Source organism: Boleophthalmus pectinirostris, unplaced genomic scaffold, assembly GCF_026225935.1.
Source record: "Boleophthalmus pectinirostris isolate CB_2022bp ecotype Guang Dong unplaced genomic scaffold, ASM2622593v1 HiC_scaffold_20, whole genome shotgun sequence".
Classification (NCBI taxonomy): Eukaryota; Metazoa; Chordata; class Actinopteri; order Gobiiformes; family Gobiidae; genus Boleophthalmus; species Boleophthalmus pectinirostris.
The window spans coordinates 1555226-1574014 of record NW_026571153.1 but is presented as its reverse complement, the minus strand read 5'-3'; the positions used below and the strand labels follow the sequence as shown (position 1 = coordinate 1574014).

The 18789-nt window shown below is 39.7% G+C and overlaps 1 protein-coding gene across 1 annotated transcript; it reads left to right on the top strand.

The window, feature by feature from the left end:
* The first annotated feature begins 2943 nt into the window (after window positions 1–2943).
* Window positions 2944–18141, top strand: cnpy3 (canopy FGF signaling regulator 3). Its single transcript, XM_055156266.1, has 7 exons — window positions 2944–3195; window positions 7040–7166; window positions 9276–9372; window positions 9517–9639; window positions 13102–13219; window positions 14964–14965; window positions 15198–18141. The coding sequence occupies exons 1-7, from the start codon at window positions 3087–3089 to the stop codon at window positions 15477–15479; spliced, it is 858 nt and encodes a 285-aa protein (XP_055012241.1). The 5' UTR covers window positions 2944–3086; the 3' UTR covers window positions 15480–18141.
* The last annotated feature ends 648 nt before the right edge of the window (window positions 18142–18789 follow it).

Below are 18789 nucleotides of genomic sequence, written 5' to 3'. Positions count from 1 at the left end.
CTGGTTTAGTCCTTGTTTTAGTCCTGGTTTAGTCCTGGTTTAGTCCTGTTTTAGTCCTGGTTTAGACCTGGTTTAGTCCTGGTTTAGTCTGTTTTAGTCCTGGTTTAGTCCTGTTTAGTCCTGTTTAGTCCTTGTTTAGTCCTGGTTTAGTCCTGGTTTAGTCCTGTTTTAGTCCTGGTTTAGACCTGGTTTAGTCCTGGTTTAGTCCTGTTTTAGTCCTGTTTTAGTCCTGGTTTAGTCCTGTTTAGTCCTTGTTTAGTCCTGGTTTAGTCCTGGTTTAGTTGTTTTAGTCCTGGTTTAGACCTGGTTTAGTCCTGGTTTAGTCCTGTTTTAGTCCTGGTTTAGTCCTGGTTTAGTCCTTGTTAGTCCTTGTTTAGTCCTGGTTTAGTCCTGGTTTAGTCCTGTTTTAGTCCTGGTTTAGTCCTTGTTTAGTCCTGGTTTTAGTCCTGTTTTAGTCCTGGTTTAGACCTGGTTTAGTCCTTGTTCAGTCCTGGTTTAGTCCTGTTTAGTCCTGGTTTAGTCCTGTTTTAGTCCTGTTTTAGTCCTGTTTAGTCCTGGTCCTTAGTCCTGGTTTAGTCCTGGTTTAGTCCTGGTTTAGTCCTGGTTTAGTCCTGTTTTAGTCCTGGTTTAGTCCTTGTTTAGTCCTGTTTTAGTCCTGTTTTAGTCCTGTTTTAGTCCTGGTTTAGTCTTGGATTAGTCCTCGTTTCTTTATGTCGTCGTTTTAGGTGAATATTATGATTCAAATGTTCCAGATTAGAACTTTAAACACACAGAGACACGTCATCGTTCTGATTTCAAAGCCGTTTTCAGTTTCTCGACACAAAGACGCTCGTTAAATAAAAACCTGTTCTGTGTTTTTGAGGCTTTCAGGTTTTTCAGGTGCAGACAAAGCGACCGTGTGTGAGCGGGTTTGTGTGAGTGTGTGTGTGTGTGTGAGTGTGTGTGTGTGTTTGTGTGATCGTGTGTGTGTGGAGGAGCCCACGCGTCGCCTAAGTGCTTCAAACTATTGTGTGTTTTTATTCTGTGTGACGGAGCCGGACCAGAACTCGACCCAAAACCACAAAAGCACAAAAGCACAAAACGCCGCGATCTGAAACACGACGAGTTTTTATTTTTTATTTTTTTTCTTTATGTGACGAGTGTGAACACGACGAGTGAATAAAACGACTCACTGGACGAGTTTTGTAACGAGTCCCGAGGTTCAGGGGTCAGACGGACGGAACACTCCGGAACACGACCAGAGACGGAAAACTCAACCACAGGGACACGGATCTAGAATTCAACTGGAATATAATAATCAATAAATGTATAAACAATAATAATAATAATATAATAATAATAATAATAATAATAATAATAAAAATCATGAATAAATAAATGACTAAATAAATAAATAATAAAATAATATGATATAATAATAATAATAATAATAATAATAATAATAATAATAATAATAATGAATACATAAAATAAAATAATAATAAAACATTAATAATAAATAATACAGTTGTTTAGAACGACTGTTAAAAATCTTTCTGTTAAAAAATAAATAATAAAATAATAATAAAATAGTAAAAATAAAGAAATAAATTAATACATAAATAAATATTTAAAATATAATAATAATAATAATAATAATAATAATAATCATGATAAATAAATGACTAAATAATAAATAATAAAAATAAATAATAATAATAATAATAATAATTAAAATCATGAATAATAAATGACTAAATAATAAAATAATAATAATAATAATAATAATTCAAATCATGAATAAATAAATGACTAAATAAATAAAATAATAATAATAATAATAATAATAATAATAATAATAATAAATGAATACATAAATAAAATAATAATAAAACATTAATAATAATAATACAGTTGTTTAGAATGACTGTTAAAAATCTTTCTGTTAAAAAATAAAAATAAATAAATAATAATAAAATAGTAAAAATTAAGAAATAAATTAATACATAAATAAATATAAAAATATAATAATAATAATATAATAATAATAATAATAATAATAATAATAATAATAATAATAAAAAATACAAATCATATTACAGTTGTTTAGAATGACTGAAACAAAAAATTCCTTTCTCTCTTTCTCTTTTTCTGTTTCTTTCTCTCAATCCACCTCCCTCCCACTCTCCTGTCTCTCTCCTTCTTTTTTTGTCTTCCTCTCTCCCTCTTTTTCTCCCTTCCTCTTTCTTCTCTTTCCCTCTCTCTCCTCCCTCTCCCTCCCTGCCTCCCTCTTCTCCATCCCTCCTTCACTCTCTCTCTTTTCCCTCTCTCCTTTCCCTCCCTTTCTCTCTGTCTTCACTCTCTCTCCCTCCTTCTCATCTCTCTCTCTCTCCCTGTCCTCCCCTCTAGTCTTTCTTTCTTCCTCTTCTTCTCTCTCTCTCTCCTACCCTCTCTCACTTCTTTTTCTCTCTCTCCCTCCCTCCTTCTCCCTGTGTTCTCTCTCTCTTCCCCTCTTCTTCCGCCCGTAAACGAAACGAACCTGTGACTGAAAGATGATTTGTGAGGACGCGGCGCCCTCTGCTGGACACGACGAAACATCACATCTGAAAAAGTGAAAAAGTGAAAAAATGAAAATGTGCAGTGTCCAGTTTTTCTCCAAACTCTCTCTCTCTCTCTCTTATATATAATGTTTAATATATTTATTCTTTTCAGTTTTTTGTTTAAATGTATTATTATTATTGTTGTTGTTATTATATTTTATTTTATTTTTTTGCTTATATAATCTAATAAACTAAATTTCACGTAAACTCGTTCCTTTTGGTTCTTTTTGCGCAATGAGGAAAAGATGAGGAAGCGGCCCCGCCCACCTCCCCCCCTCTTTGTCCCCGATTGGTCCAGCGCAGCCACATCTCCGTCTCCGATTGGCCGCCACTCCCCGGCGCGACTGCCCGGATGCGGAAGTTGCAGCCGATACGGATCGTGCAGCGAACCCGCTCACAGGAGGATGTGAAACCGACTCCGGACCGCGCCGCGCCGCCTCCAAACGCCATGAAATCTACATAACTCAACGTTTTTCTGCCGCGGTAGACTCAGATCGAGGTGTAAATATGATTTTAGCGGAGTATTTTCTTGTTTTGGGGCTGTTTTTGGCGCCGGGAGCTGCGAAGAAGGACGGAGGGGACGACGAGTGGGTGCATCTGCCGAACAAGTGCGAAGGTAACGGGGGTTTGAGCCGCTAATCCCGCCCTAAAATATAAAATAAAATAAAATAAAACTCTGTATTTACCATTCAAACTACCGACTTCACGCTAAGACTTGTATTTACTGAATTAAACGTCAAAAAAGTCCAGAACATTCTTTGTTTACACTGTGCGAAGCTGCAGCAGAGTCACGTTTCACACGACCGCATCACGCCGCAGCATTTTACTATAAAAAGTCATAATAATTCTAAAATAATCATGTTTTTGTAAGGAAACTGGCAATACTTTCTCCATTTAAGACATCAGCGTTAAACTGTGTGTTACTGCACCTGTCACTACCTTTAAAAATGTTCTCTTTATCAAAAATACTCTTAAAATATTGGGATTTTCTTTAAATAATGAATAAATACAGAGAAAATGGTGAATAATATGAGTTAGAATGAGTATAGTATAGTATTAGTGTTACGATACTAGTAGAGAATAGACTCGATACTCAAAATGATTCTGATATCACGACGGAAATAAAAAATAATAAAAAAGTCTTTCTTTAGACAATAAAATTTTATTTTTCAACATTAAATCTAAACAATACAGATTATACAGACTTAAACACACACACCAGAATATCTTTCCTTTTTATTTATTTATCTTTCAATTTACACCAAACACGACCAAACTGTCCTGGTTACAGACGTCACAGCCAATGAAATGTTCCACATTACAGTTTAATGCAGCTTCAGCATCAATGAATGTTCGTGTTAAGAGGCAACACCTTCTGTGTCTACAGTATTTACCGGTGAGTTTAACGTCACCGTGTCCAGGATGGATTTGCTGGTTCATTATAACTCAGGTATAACCACTGTCTGTAACCAGGACAGTTTGGTCGAGTTTGGTGTAAACTGGAACATTTCAATGTCCCGAGGAACTTTTGGTCACATTTCAAGTGAGAAATGCAGCTGAGATGAAGGTTCAGACTGACTGATGCTCGCTGTGGCTGTAGCCGTGAAAGTTTTAATCTAAACATGAAGAGAACCTGATATTTGTTAATTATCCCTGGGATAATGTTACATCTGATGTTCACCAACTGGCTCCACTCTGTTTCTACTAAAATATTGGTGCAGTTTCCCGTTCAGAGGAGGTGTTTCTACACAATATCACACAGCAGCGTTTGGTTCCTGAATTCAATGTGACAAGACAAGACATTTTTACACTAAATTTGACTGAATCCACTTGTTGTTCTGTTGAAGCTCCTTGTTGTGTCATTACTCTGTTTTTACTCTGCCACAAACTTAAACATGCACAGTCTTGATCTTGATCAATGTTTCTTCTGCTCGATAAATAATGTCCGTGAAGTGATGACGTATTTTTGACAGTAAAGTCTCGTCTGTGAATTCGTATTCGTCCTGATGAAAGTTTAATCATAAATTTTAATTTCGTAATTGTAATTCTTGACGTCGTAACTTTTCAATTCGTGTTCTGATGGATAAAAAACACACAATATATTTTATGTACGACTGGACTCATGTGAGAGTTTACAAATATTTATTTTATGCACAAGTACAGACAAATATGCACCGATTTCTATTCTATGCAAATGAATATTTTTGAAAGCTTCTTACTCCACACTGAACTCCCCGTGAGTGAAAACAAGTGAAGAAGAGTGAAGAGAGGAGGGAGGAATGTGGAGGACACTTCAGCTCAAGGACAGAAACGGAATGAACCACGAGAAGAGAGGAGAGACTTTTTTCGTTGTTCATTTTTTCGGTTGGGCGTCCGTGACCTGCTCGTTTCTACGGAGACGTCACTGCTCTGTCCGGAACTTTTACACGAGAGATTTAATTCTGAATAAAAATAAATTCTGCTTTTCAAAAAGACCAGGTAAACACTTAATTCCTATTGGAAAATTAGTATTCGGAATTAAACTCAATTTAAGTGGCGCATTGAAGCTCCTCCGCACCAACACCGACGCCTCCGAAATGTTGTAAATACACGAAATAAGAGCTGTGATTGGTCGTCTCTACACACGTTTCCTGTTCTTCCCTTTCCCGCTTCATTTTGTAAACACGAACACCAGTTTTAAATATTACAGAGACCTGGTTTAGTCCTGGTTTAGTCTCGATTTAGACCTGGTTTAGTCCTGGTTTAGACCTTTATTTAGTCCTGGTTTAGACCTGGTTTAGTCCTGGTTTAGTCCTGGTTTAGTCCTGGTTTAGTCCTGGTTTTAGATCCTTTTAGAGTATAGTCCTGGTTTAGTCCTGGTTTTAGACCTGGTTTAGTATAGTCCTGGTTTAGTCCTGGTTTTAGTCCTGGTTTAGTCCTTTTTAGATCCTTTATATAGTCCTGGTTTAGTCCTGTTTTAGACCTGGTTTAGTCCTGTTTTAGAGTCCTGGTTTAGTCCTTGGTTTAGACCTGGTTTAGACCTGGTTTAGTCCTGTTTAGATCTTTATATAGTCCTGGTTTAGACCTGTTTAGTTTTAGACCTTATATAGTCCTGGTTTAGACCTGTTTTTAGACCTTATATAGTCCTGGTTTAGACCTGTTTAGACTTATTAGTCCTGGTTTAGACCTGTTTTAGACCTTATATAGTCTGGTTTAGACCTGTTTTTTAGACCTTATATTAGTCCTGGTTTAGTCCTGTTTTAGACCTTTATTTAGTCCTGTTTTAGACCTGTTTTTAGACCTATATAGTCCTGGTTTAGACCTGTTTTAGACCTTTATATAGTCCTAGTTTAGACCTGTTTTTAGACCTTATATAGTCCTAGTTTAGACCTGTTTTTAGACCTTATATAGTCCTAGTTTAGACCTGTTTTTAGACCTTATATAGTCCTAGTTTAGACCTGTTTTTAGACCTATATAGTCCTGTTTAGACCTTTAGACCTTTATAGTCCTAGTTTAGACCTGTTTTAGACCTTATATAGTCCTAGTTTAGACCTTTTTTTAGACCTTAATTCAGAATTTAAAAAACATCAGCTCGATTTTACGTTATTCAGTTAGAGGTGTAGGTTTCTTAGCTAAAAAAATCCCTCGAAAAAACAAACATTCTGACTGTGAGCGGGGTCGCCTCTCCACAGATCTGACCTGGAACTTCGGCTCGTTTTTGTTTTTTTGTTTGTTGAAGATAGAAAGGTTTAATGCCGGACTGCGGAACATTCCATACAAAGCATCCGACGGAGCCTCCGCCAGAAGTCGACCAAGTCCTGAACGATTTGTGAAGAAAAGTAGAAAAACACATTGAAAGTTACAGGAAGTACAGAGTTCTAAAACACACTGATGACATCACATGTGTAGGGAGTATTATACCCAAACATTCTGCCCAATTTACACACAAGAAACGCAACTTCTTTAACATTATTTCAACAAAATAAAGGTGTGTTTTTCTTTTAATCTGTATTTGTCAGATTATAATTCTTGGTTGTGGGTCTGTCACCTGCTTGTTTCTATGGATACGTCGTTGCTCTGCCTGGAATGTTCCACAGTGTGACTTTAAGCAGCTCGACTTTACATTTATTTCAGTCACAGGTGCAGGTTTTTACAGCTCGAAAAAATTCCTAGAAAAAAGACATTGTGACTTTCTCCACAGATCTGACCTGGAACTTAGTCTAGTTTGGTTTCCGTGAAGATAAAAAGGTTTAAAGTCATACTGCGGAACATTCCACACAAAGCAGAAACATCTTCATGGAGAAAAAAAGCGTTTGTCAGACCCTCCAGCAGAAAAGTTGGTGACCCACATTACACCAGTGCAGTTTTTATTCTCTTTTAAACGTTTGTGATTCTGATTTTGTCCACACTTGAGCAGCTCTTTGTTAAAACCCTCACCGCGTCTTTTTCTTGTTCTCTCTGTGTGTTTGTTCTTTCTGCAGTGTGCAAGTTCGTGAGCATCGAGATGAAGTCGGCGTTCGAGGAAACGGGAAAGACAAAAGAAGTGATTGACAGGAACTACCGCTTCATCGACGGAAAAGGCGCCGCGCCGATCAAATATGTCAAATCGTGAGTCACTGTCAGAGTTTTTTTTTTTAATGGAAATATAAACGGTATAAAACATAAAACACGAGGCGCAGATGTTTAGAGAAGAGCACAAAACCATCATCTAGTGTTTTAGCGTCGGTGTTTCATGATTAAAATGTGAAGCAGTGATGTTTAAAGCTGCACCGTGTGACTTTTCTCACTTCTCACCTGCTTTTTCCATGCATCAGATGTGTTTGCTTTGCCTGGAAAGTTCCACAATATGGCATTAAACTTGTCTGTCTCCATGGTGACGCCTGAAGGACACACAGAGAGGCCCAGCGTGTGGTTAGATCTTTAAGACTTTTGTTTTTGTTACAGAATTCTAATGTGCAAATATAGAGTTTTTTCACACCGACAGCAGTTTTATTAGTTCGTTGCGGGAGATTATAGCGTTTACAAAACAAGAAAAAGAGCTAAAAATGTGAGGAACGGAACGGAGGAACGAACCGAAAAAGCCACGAGCGCGACGAGCCGCTTCTAGACACGACTGAACAACTGAGTCACTGAACACGTCCACAATCCAGCGACAGACACTACTCCCTACACGCCACAACTGAACAAAGCCCAGAGTCACCGTGAACGAACAAACAAACAAAACCACTCACACATCACACTGTTGGGTTTCCTTTAAAGTCCCACGAGGTTTATTTGTGAAAAAAGTTAGAAAATAGACCATTTAACGACAGTGCGTCTTATAATCCAGAGCGACTAATGGCCCGGAAAATACGATACTTAGGACTGTTAAAAAAAACATCACCAAATGTTGAAAATTTTAAATGTGTTATGTGTGAGGCTCCTGTTAAAAACAAGAAAACGTAACATGGTCCGGTTTTCACATGTAATTTTTAGCATGTGGGTAGTGATGAAAAAAAAAAAGGAAAGCCCAGAAAATACGGCAAATTAATCAGTCATGCTTGGCTAAGATCACAATAAATATTAAATATATGAAAAACACACCATTTTTCCAAGACAAACACACTAAAATCGATAGATAAATAGATTTCAGTTTATTCATAAGTACGACAGCAGCTGGAACGAAGCTCCTTTTAAAACGATTCGTTCTAGATCTTGGGTCTAAAAGCCTCAGGCCAGAGGAGAAGCAGCTGAAACTCTTGAGTTCAGCGGACGCCGCACGTCTTCTAGAACATTCTAGGACACAGGTGTCAAACATAAGGCCCGGGGGCCAGATCCGGCCCTCCAAGACTTTTAGTCTGGCCCTCGGCTGATTTTCTACAAAAATATTTTAATTATATTTTCTATTAAAATCTTGTTAATTTACTGTGGTGTTTATCACAGCAGCGTCTCCACTGTCTCTGTACGTGGCCCCTCCCACCAGAGCAGCACAAATGAAGACTTGTCTCTTTCCAAACGCTCTTAAAGGACGATCGTTTTGACTGTTGACCGTGACACCCTCATCAGAAAAATGTCCAACATGAGAAAAGTGGAGCCGAGTGCAGGATTTTACAAGAAAAATTGACTTATTCCCAATTTACATACAAGTTATTTTTAAAATGTTGTGTTGAAATTGTATTTTTCTTAAAGTTTCAGGTTGTTCATAATATTATAATATTTTGTAAAAGTAAGAGTTCATCAATTAAAAAAGATTTCTGTAATAGATTTGTGTTTCTCTGCACAAAATATTTGAACTTATTGTTATTTTTGGGGTTTATATGACATGAGTTTTCTGATTCGGCCCCTTTGAGATCAAAGTAAGTTGGATACGGCCCCCGGACCAAAATGAGTTTGACACCCCTGTTCTAGGACGTCTGCTGTAACTGTAACTGAGCGCAGGGAGTCCAGGCAGCTCTGAGGATGGACAATCACCTCGCCTCCATTTAACCAACGTCAAAACTACCGCTTCATGACATCACAAGGTGGAGCAGAGCGTTTGGAGCTTTGCAGATGTAGACAGACTTATAATAAAGAGTCACTCAAACATGTGAATGAAACAAAACACAACTCGAGCTCCGTTTGTGATGAGGGAACGACATTAGAACTCGACTCAAAGCTCACGTGAGTCAGTTTTGTGTCATGCAGGACTTTTATCCTGATCGTTCTCACTGTCGTCGTTGTTGTTCTCCTCGTGTTCAGGGACCTGCGTTTCATCGAGGTGGTGGAGAACGTTTGCCAAAGACTTCTGGAGTACAACCTGCACAAGGAGAGATCCGGCTCAAACCGCTTTGCCAAAGTAACGTAACTACTTTTTTCGGGTAAAAATAGTGTAACGTGTTTTTTTTTTTTTTGTTTTTTTTAAAGTAACTACCCCGACACAGAGAGCGCACACGAGCACTGCAGGTCTGATTTAACTCTGACGTGTGATGTTTCTGTGCAGGGCATGTCTGAAACCTTCTCCACGCTCCACGGTTTGGTGAACAAAGGCGTGAACGTGGTGATGGACATTCCCTATGAGCTGTGGAACGAGACGTCGGCTGAAGTGGCCGACCTCAAGAAACAGGTGAAAAAAAACCAAATGATGGGGCACAGATAAAATGAAGATTGTTAAAATGTAAAATTATGTTGAATTAAAGTGAGTTCTAGGGTTTAGTCATTTGTGAATTTATCTTTTGGATATTTTATGTATAACAACTATTAAAGGTTGTATGGAGGATTTTTTTTTTTGTTTCAAACTGTCAGTCAAAGATTAAAATACCATCACAGAGACGCAGCAGCTTTGTAATTATGATGACCAAAAAAAAAAAAAGAACGAAAATCTATCAACTGTGGACGTGTTGAGGCCAGATAAACATCAGCCAATAGAAAACGAGGCTCCCTCATTTTCTATTGGCTGTTGGGTTGTCAATCAAACTCCCTAGTGTAACTGACTCGTCGGAGCGCGGGGATTACGTGGTTTACGCAGCGGTTCTTAGAGGCTTTTTCGAACTGTCGCTTCCTCGCATTTTACACACTGTCCCTGATAAATAAACAAATAAAATAAACTAAATAATATTCAGCTTTATATAGAGCTTTGGAGACACAGACTGACAATAATAAATAATAAAGGACTTGGCTTAAAGCTGCACTGTGTAACTTTCTGGCTGGGGTCCGTCACCTGCTTATTTCTATGGATACGTCACTGCTCTGTCTGGAATGTTCCGCAGTGTGCAAAAATGATATGATGATTGACAAGACATAGGGTTATCTGTTACATAAGTGTGAGCTGTTCTACAGTTGTAGGGAGTATTATCTGTTAAAGAGGGTGATTTGTACAGCTGTTATACTTAAAGGTTGTATAGAGGATTTTTTTAAGGGAAGAGAAATACAGCGACAGTCCTTGTGCGCGTTCAGAATCACTGTTGAAGTTTCCTGTCTAGAAGTAATTCAGCGACCGACGCGTCAGTTTTTAGACCCTTCGTCTGCTTCGGTCGCGCCATCGCTGGACGAGATCTCCAAGAATCACCTCAGTTTGGCTTCGCTCCTTTTCCTCTTCTCTTCTTCTTTCAGCGACCTCAAAAACGGACTTTCTTTCGCGGTGAACCGGTCGTGGATTCTCGTCCGCCGTCGCGACAAACTTTGTGCGAAATGCGAGGAAGCGACAGTTCGAAAAAGCCTCTAAGAACCGCTGCGTAAACCACGTAATCCCCGCGCTCCGACGAGTCAGTTACACTAGGGAGTTTGATTGACAACCTAACAGCCAATAGAAAATGAGGGAGCCTCGTTTTCTATTGGCTGATGTTTATCTGGCCTCAACACGTCCACAGTTGATAGATTTTTGTTCTTTTTTTTTTGTCCTGGTTTAGTCCTGGTTTAGTCCTGTTTTAGACCTGGTTTAGCCCTGGTTTAGTCCTGGTTTAGTCCTGGTTTAAGTCCTGGTTTAGTCTGGTTAGTCCTGGTTCAGTTCTGGTTTAGTCCTGGTTTAGTTCTGGTTTAGTCCTGGTGTAGTCCTGGTGTAAGTCCTGGTTAGTTCTGGTTTAGTTCTGGTTTAGTCCTGGTTTAGTTCTGGTTTAGTTCTGGTTTAGTCCTGGTTTAGTCCTGGTTTTAGTCCTGGTTTAGACCTGGTGTAGACCTGGTGTAGTCCTGGTGTAGTCCTGGTGTGGTCCTGGTTTAGACCTGGTTTAGACCTGGTTTAGTCCTGGTTTAGTCCTGGTTAGTCCTGGCTTAGTCCTGGCTTAGTCCTGGTTTAGACCTGGCTTAGTCCTGGTTTTAGACCTGGTTTAGACCTGGTTTAGTCCTGGTTTAGTCCTGGTTTAGTCCTGGCTGGTAGTCCTGGTTTAGACCTGGTTTAGACCTGGTTTAGTCCTGGTTTAGTCCTGGTTTAGACCTGGTTTAGTCCTGGTTTTAGTCCTGGTTTAAGTCCTGGTTTAGTCCTGGTTTAGTCCTGGTTTAGACCTGGTTTAGTCCTGGTTTAGTCCTGGTTTAGACCTGGTTTAGACCTGGTGTAGTCCTGGTGTAGTCCTGGTTTAGCCTGTTTAGTCCTGGTTTAGACCTGGTTTAGTCCTGGTTTAGTCCTGGTTTAGTTCTTTTTTTTTGGTCATCATAATTACAAAGCTGCTGCGTCTCTGTGATGGTATTTTAATCTTTCACTGACAGTTTGAAACTAAAAAAAAATCCTCCATACAACCTTTAAGTCTATGACACGAGTGCTGCAGGTTTTCTTTAAATAAAAAGAGCAGAGAGTGACTGGTGTGTCTATATAAAGATTAAAGAGGAAGTGTGAAAACGGAAGCAGATTTGGAGGAACTCGAAAGCTCAATTTCAACTTCAAAATGTCACGAAGCGAACAGCTCCTTTTACCTTTAGTTCAGTCGAGATCGGTGAAGAAATCCCAGGTCTGAAATGATTGGAGTGAAGGTGTGAGGAGTTTAGTCGCAGCTGCGGTTTGTGAGAAGAGCTCGGTGTAAATCTTCAGGGTTTGTGCGTTAAACGTGAGTTGTGTCGACTTAAAGGTTGTATAGAGGATTTTCCAAGGAACGAGAAATCCAGCAACTGTTTGTCCTTTTTCAAATGTTGCGCATGCGTGAAACCACCTCCCCTCCCCTACAGCTCCTACGTAGAAACACCTCCTCCCTCCTCCTCCTTACGCCACAAACAGGTTTGTTTACAGCCGGTGCTGCACATGACTTGTAAACAACTAACTACAGTGTTGGTTAGACAAGACGGAGAAGTGAGGAGCAGGGGGAAGAGCGGAGCAGGGAGAGAGGAGAGGAGAGGAGAGAAGGTTGCGCGGAGATTCAGTGCGAATGAACTAGCAACAACACGCAGCAGCAAGCGGACTCTTTCTTTGCCTTGAAAATTACGTTTTCAGACATAGGATATCGCTTTCATGTCCTGAAAAACGTTTGTGTAGCTCTTGGAAATAAAGTACGTTTTCATAATAAGCAGAAGTTTCCTGTCCAGGAGTAATTTGTGGACCAGTGGTTCAGTCTTTAGACCCTGCGTCTGCTTCAGTCGCACCATCGCTGGAATGAATCTTCAAAAATCACCTTAGTTTGGCTTCGCTGCTTTTCCCCTTGTCTTCTTCTTTCAGCGACCTCAAAAACGGACTTTCTTTTGCGGCGAACTGCTCCTGGATTCTTGTCGCCATCGCAACAAACTTTGTGCGAACTGCGAGGAAGATATAGGTAAAAAAAAGCCGCTAAGAACTGTTGCGTTGGTGGAGTAAACAGCGTCTGTGCGTCTTGCGTCTGTGGACTGTGTGACAGTCGTACGTAAACCACGTACCGGCGGCGCAGGCAAGTCAGTTACACTAGAAACGTAGGGAGTTTGATTGACAGCCTGTCAGCTCACAGATAACGAGGCAGTGTCGTTATCTATTGGCAAATGTTTAGCCCCACCACGTCCAGAGTTGATGAATTTTTATTCTCTTTTTTTTGGTCATCATCATTACAAGGCGACTGCATCTATAATCTATCACTGACAATTTGAAACAAAAAAAATCCTCCATACAACCTTTAAACGGTTTGTGCGGTTTGTGTTTCAGTGCGACGTGCTGGTGGAGCAGTACGAGGAGGTGATCGAGGACTGGTACAAGGGCGACCAGAGCGAGGACCTGACCACGTACCTGTGCGCCAGACACGTCTTAAAGGGACAGGACGCCGGTAAAACACACAGAGAGACACATAAAAACACATGACTTTAGATCCAGAACACACACTTGAGTCCAGTCACCGTTTACCACGTTTACATGAGAGATTTAATTCTGAATAAAAATGAATTCCGCTTTAAAAACTCCGTGTAAACACTTAACTCCCGATGAAGATTCTGAGTTCAGTGTTTTTGGTTTATTCTGATTTTAAAGATGAATGAATTTCTTCCTGGATCATGTTTTATGTTCCTCGTTTCATGAGTTCGATCGAGCTTTAGGGACAAACTGCTCCACGGGCTCTGTGCTCTCGAATCCAAGAGTAAACCTGGTTTAGACCTGGTTTAGACCTGGTTTAGACCTGGTTTAGACCTGGTTTAGACCTGGTTTTAGACCTGGTTTAGTCCTGGTTTATACCTGGTTTAGTCCTGGTTTAGACCTGGTTTAGACCTGGTTTAGACCTGGTTTAGACCTGGTTTAGACCTGGTTTTAGACCTGGTTTAGACCTGGTTTAGTCCTGGTTTAGTCCTGGTTTAGTCCTGGTTTAGTCCTGGTTTAGTCCTGGTTTAGACCTGGTTTAGACCTGGTTTAGACCTGGTTTAGTCCTGGTTTAGTCCTGGTTTAGTCCTGGTTTAGACCTGGTTTAGATCCTGGTTTTAGTCCTGGTTTAGTCCTGGTTTAGTCCTGGTTTAGTCCTGGTTTAGACCTGGTTTTAGACCTGGTTTAGACCTGGTTCTAGACCTGGTTTAGTCCTGGTTTAGACCTGGTTTAGTCCTGGTTTTAGACCTGGTTTAGTCCTGGTTTAGTCCTGGTTTAGAGTCCTGGTTTTAGACCTGGTTTTAGACCTGGTTTGTTTTTAGTCCTGGTTTTAGTCCTGGTGTTTTTAGTCCTGGTTTTAGTCCTGGTTTAGTCCTGGTTTTAGTCCTGGTTTAGTCCTGGTGTAGTCCTGGTTTAGTCCTGGTTTAGAGTCCTGGTTTAGACCTGGTTTAGACCTGGTTTAGACCTGGTTTTAGTCCTGGTTTAGTCCTGGTGTAGTCCTGGTGTTAGTCCTGGTTTAGACCTGGTTTAGACCTGGTTTAGTCCTGGTTTAGTCCTGGTTTAGTCCTGGTTTAGTCCTGGTTTAGTCCTGGTTTAGACCTGGTTTAGACCTGGTTTAGTTAGTCCTGGTGTAGTTTTAGACCTGGTTTAGTCCTGGTTTAGACCTGGTTTAGTCCTGGTTTTAGTCCTGGTTTAGTAGTCCTGGTTTAGTCCTGGTTTAGTCCTGGTTTAGTCCTGGTTTAGTCCTGGTTTTAGTCCTGGTTTAGTAACCTGGTTTTTCTGGTTAAGTCTGTGATTTATGTTCTGTAGATGCAATTACCGAGACGACAGAAACGACCCTGAGCGGAATTAAAGACGATTTATCGAGTTTTCCACGTGAACCTCAATTCTGAATTATTATTTTCATGTAAACTAAAAGGAGAGTTTTTAAATTCTGAACTATTTAATTCAGAACATTTAATTCGGAATTAAAAAAAACAGTAGACACCGAAAGGACTGATCCCAAACTCCTGAAAATGTGCTTTTTACATCACTTTTGTTGTTGTATCTTAAAGGTCTTCATGGAAAGATTAAAACACGAGACGCAGCAGCTTTTAATTATGATGACCAAAAAAAAAAGGAACGAAAATCTATCAACTGTGGACGTGTTGTAAACATCAGCCAATAGAAAACGAGGCTCCCTCATTTTCTATTGGCTGTTGGTCGTGTAACTGACGTCGGAGCGGTTACGGACGCAGCGGTTCCTTTTTCGAACTGTCGCTTCCATTTCGCACAAAGTTTGTCGCGATCCACGACCGGTTCCCGCAAAGAAAGTCCGTTTTTGATAGATGAGGTGATTCCTCGTCCAGCGATGGCGCTGAGAATTACTTCTAGACCCCCCCGCAGCGTGACCTCTCCCCTTTAACCGTTTTTTCCGTGTTCGTGTGTGTTGTTGAACATCAGAGTGAACCCCCCAGCGTCTGAACGAGGAGTGGTCGAAGAGGAAAGGAGACCGCGCCGCCATCGCCGAGGACAAGAAAAACAAGAAGAGCAAAAACGACGACAAGAAGAAGAAGAAGAAGAAGAAGGGGAAGAAAGACGCCGACGCTCCGGACGCCGAGAACAAGAAGAAGAAGGACAAGAAGGTGAAGAAGAAGAAGAAGTCCAAAGCGCCGGTGGAGAGTCAGGATCCAGGGGCCACGACGGACGAGGAGATCCAGCCCCAGGTGCCTCTGAGCGGGGCCAAGACGGAGCTGTGAGCCCCTGGTCCTGGAGGTACAAACGTGAACCTGAAAACAAACAAACAAACAAAAACACGTCTGTCGTTTGTGCTGCAGAAAGTTTAGTTTGTGCTGTTTTAGTTTTGGAGATATTAACGATTCTTTTAAAGGTCAGACTGGGGTCAGCGGCTCCAGACTCAGACTCAAAATGTTCTAAAAACGACTCAAAATGGAGTCAGTCCAAAAGTTTTGTTTGTACGATTCTGGTTCTTAAACCGTTTGAATGAAATTGTCACTTTTTGGACGTAAAATAAATAAACTAGGTACAAACAAGGTCTAAACCAGAGCCAAACTAGGTCCAAACCAGGTCCAAACCAGGTCCAAACCAGGTCCAAACCAGGTCTAAACTAGGTCTAAACTAGGTCTAAACTAGGTCTAAACTAGGTCTAAACCAGGTCTAAACCAGGTCCAAACAAGGTCTAAACCAGGTCTAAACTAGGTCCAGACTAGGTCTAAACTTGGTCTAAGCCTGGTGTAAACCTGGTCTAACCCAGGTCCAGACTTGGTCCAGACTAGGTCCAAACCAGGTCCAAACCAGGTCTAAATTATGTCCAAACTCGGTCTAAACCAGAGCCAAACTAGGTCCAAACCAGGTCCAAACCAGGTCCAAACCAGGTCTAAACCAGGTCCAAACCAAACCAGATCAACTAGGTCCAATCCAGGTCCAAACCAGGATTAAACAAGTTCAAAACAAGTCCTAAACAAGGCCTAAATAAAGTCCAAACCAGGTCCAAACCAGGTCCAAACCAGGTCCAAACCAGGTCCAAACCAGGATTAAAAAAGTCCTAAACAAGTCCTTAAACTAAAGTAGAAACGATGTAGTCCACTTTTAGACCTGGTTTAGACCTAGTTTAGGACTTGTTTAGGACTTTTTAAATCCCGGTTTAGACCTGGTTTAGGACTTGTTTAGGACTTTTTAAATCCTGGTTTAGACCTGGTTTAGGACTTGTCTTAAGAACCGTAAAAGCTCAGAGTTTAACAAGTCCTAAACATTCGCCATTTTCGGCCGATGACGTGCAAAAAATTGGCGAAACTTTCCATAAATTCTTTTGTGCTGTTAATATTTTACTTCTTGCGTTAACATTTTAAAAGTTTTCATTTACGTATTTCGCTGATAAGATCATGTCATTTCCTCCCAGAAACAACGTCATGTAATCAGCAAAATAAGTAAAAAGAGAATCGTTAATATTTCCAAAACTGAAGCAGCACAAACGAAACTTTTTGCGGCACAAACAGTTCCCGTAGTTTTTGTGCAGTTGTGTGTTTTTTTGGGGACCGACTTCACGTTTTCAGGTTTAAAACGTCTTGAGTTCAGAATATTTATTTTGATTTGACGAGTTAAAGAGAAGCTCTAAACCATTATGCAAAATCCACTTTTACCGAGCTTTTCTCTCATGTTTTTGTGGTCGTTGTGGACGCTGATTGTGTTGTGTCGCGCTCTGCAGGGGGAGTGACTTAGCGCGGAGAGCGAGGAGTAAAACACAACATTATAAAACATTTTTAAACATTTTCCAATCAATAAAAAAGTAACACGGTGATCTGATTATGTCACATGTTAGAAAGTTAATACGCCAAAAAAGTTAAACAGCCCATTTTTAAGTTTTATTCCTTAAATAATTTGAAATTTTAAGATATTTTGACAGATTTCGCTTTTGACTTTTATTTATTTGTGTCAAAATTATTTGCTGAAATAAAACAAAACAAGAAGCCGCGATAAAAACGGAATATTTTCAGACATATTTGTTTACGTTTTTTTCAGAAATGTTAAAAAATTAAAATATGAACTTTGCAGATGTGAAAGTTTTGGGGATTTGGACGAACGTAACGACTGAAAACGGCTCAAATCAGGGTAAATATTTTAAATTCAAGACATTTGAAGCGACGTAGTTTCATTTTGCTGTAACACGAGCGACATGAGAGCGATTACATTTGGATTTTAAAGAAGTTTTATCAGTAATTCAGATGGATTTGAGATAATTTTCGCTCAAAATTTGACTATCGTTGGTTCACAAATGAAAGTTTTGTGATTTTAAGATTAATTTATACTTAAAAAAGGGATTAAAAAGACTCTAAATATACATTCTTTATTTGATATCAAACTTTTGGACCAATACGACAGACAGATTATTTTAGTTTTTCACGTTTGTTGCATCAAATTGTGAAAGTGATTTTAAATGAAAATTGCAAAAGGAGCTGTTTTTAATTTTTTGTGATGATTATGATGCAAAAATTTCACATTTCACAACACGGCTGCCACTGTTTTCTTTCACTTTTCGTGCATCTCGATAAAAGTTCTGCTGTTTGTTTTTCGTATTGTTCAAGGAGCCGAGTGACTTTACGGTTTGATTTGTTCGGTGATTTAAAAATGCCTCTTTACTGCAAATATTCTGCACATGTCGGAAACTTTACACATTTCATTTTCTCATCACTTTTAAAGCTCCGATAATCTGACACATATTTTAAATTAATTTTTTTTGTTTTTGCTCAGTGTTTTGGTTGAAGTGTTTTAAAAAGACCGTGTGTGTGGTTCTTCTGTTTCTGCCGTTTTGTGTGTTTTGTTTGTGTGTTTTGTTTGTGTGATCCTGTGTGCAACTGCAACTGCGTTTGTACGTTTTTTAAATAAAGTTATTGTTGAACTGAACGTCTCAGTCCCTCAATGAAAAGGTCCAAACCAGGACTAAACTCGGTCTAAACCAGGACTAAATCAGGTCTAAATTAGGTCAAAACTAGGACTAAACCAGGTCTAAACCAGGTCTAAACACTAGGTCTAAACTAAACTAAACCAGGTCTAAACTAGGTCTAAACCAGGACTAAATCAGGTCTAAATTAGGTCAAAACTAGGACTAAACCAGGTCTAAACCAGGTCTAAAGCAAGTCCAAACTAGGTCTAAACTAGGACTAGACCAGGTCTAAACCAGATCTAATCTAGGACTAGACGAGGTCTAAACCAGGACTAAACCAGGTCTAAACTAGGTCTAAATTAGGTCTAAACCAGGTCTAAACTAGGTCTAAATTAGGTCAAAACTAGGTCTAAACCAGGTCTAAACTAGGACTAAACCAGGTCTAAACCAGGTCTAAACCAGGACTACACCAGGTCTAAACCAGGACTGAACCAGGACTAAACCAGGTCTAAACCAGGACTAAACCAGGTCTAAACTAAACCAGGTCTAAACCAGGACTAAACCAGGTCTAAAACTAGGTCAGGAACCAGGGTCTAAACCAGGACTAAACCAGGTCTAAACCTAAACAGGTCTAAACTAAACCAGGACTAAACCAGGTAAACCAGGTC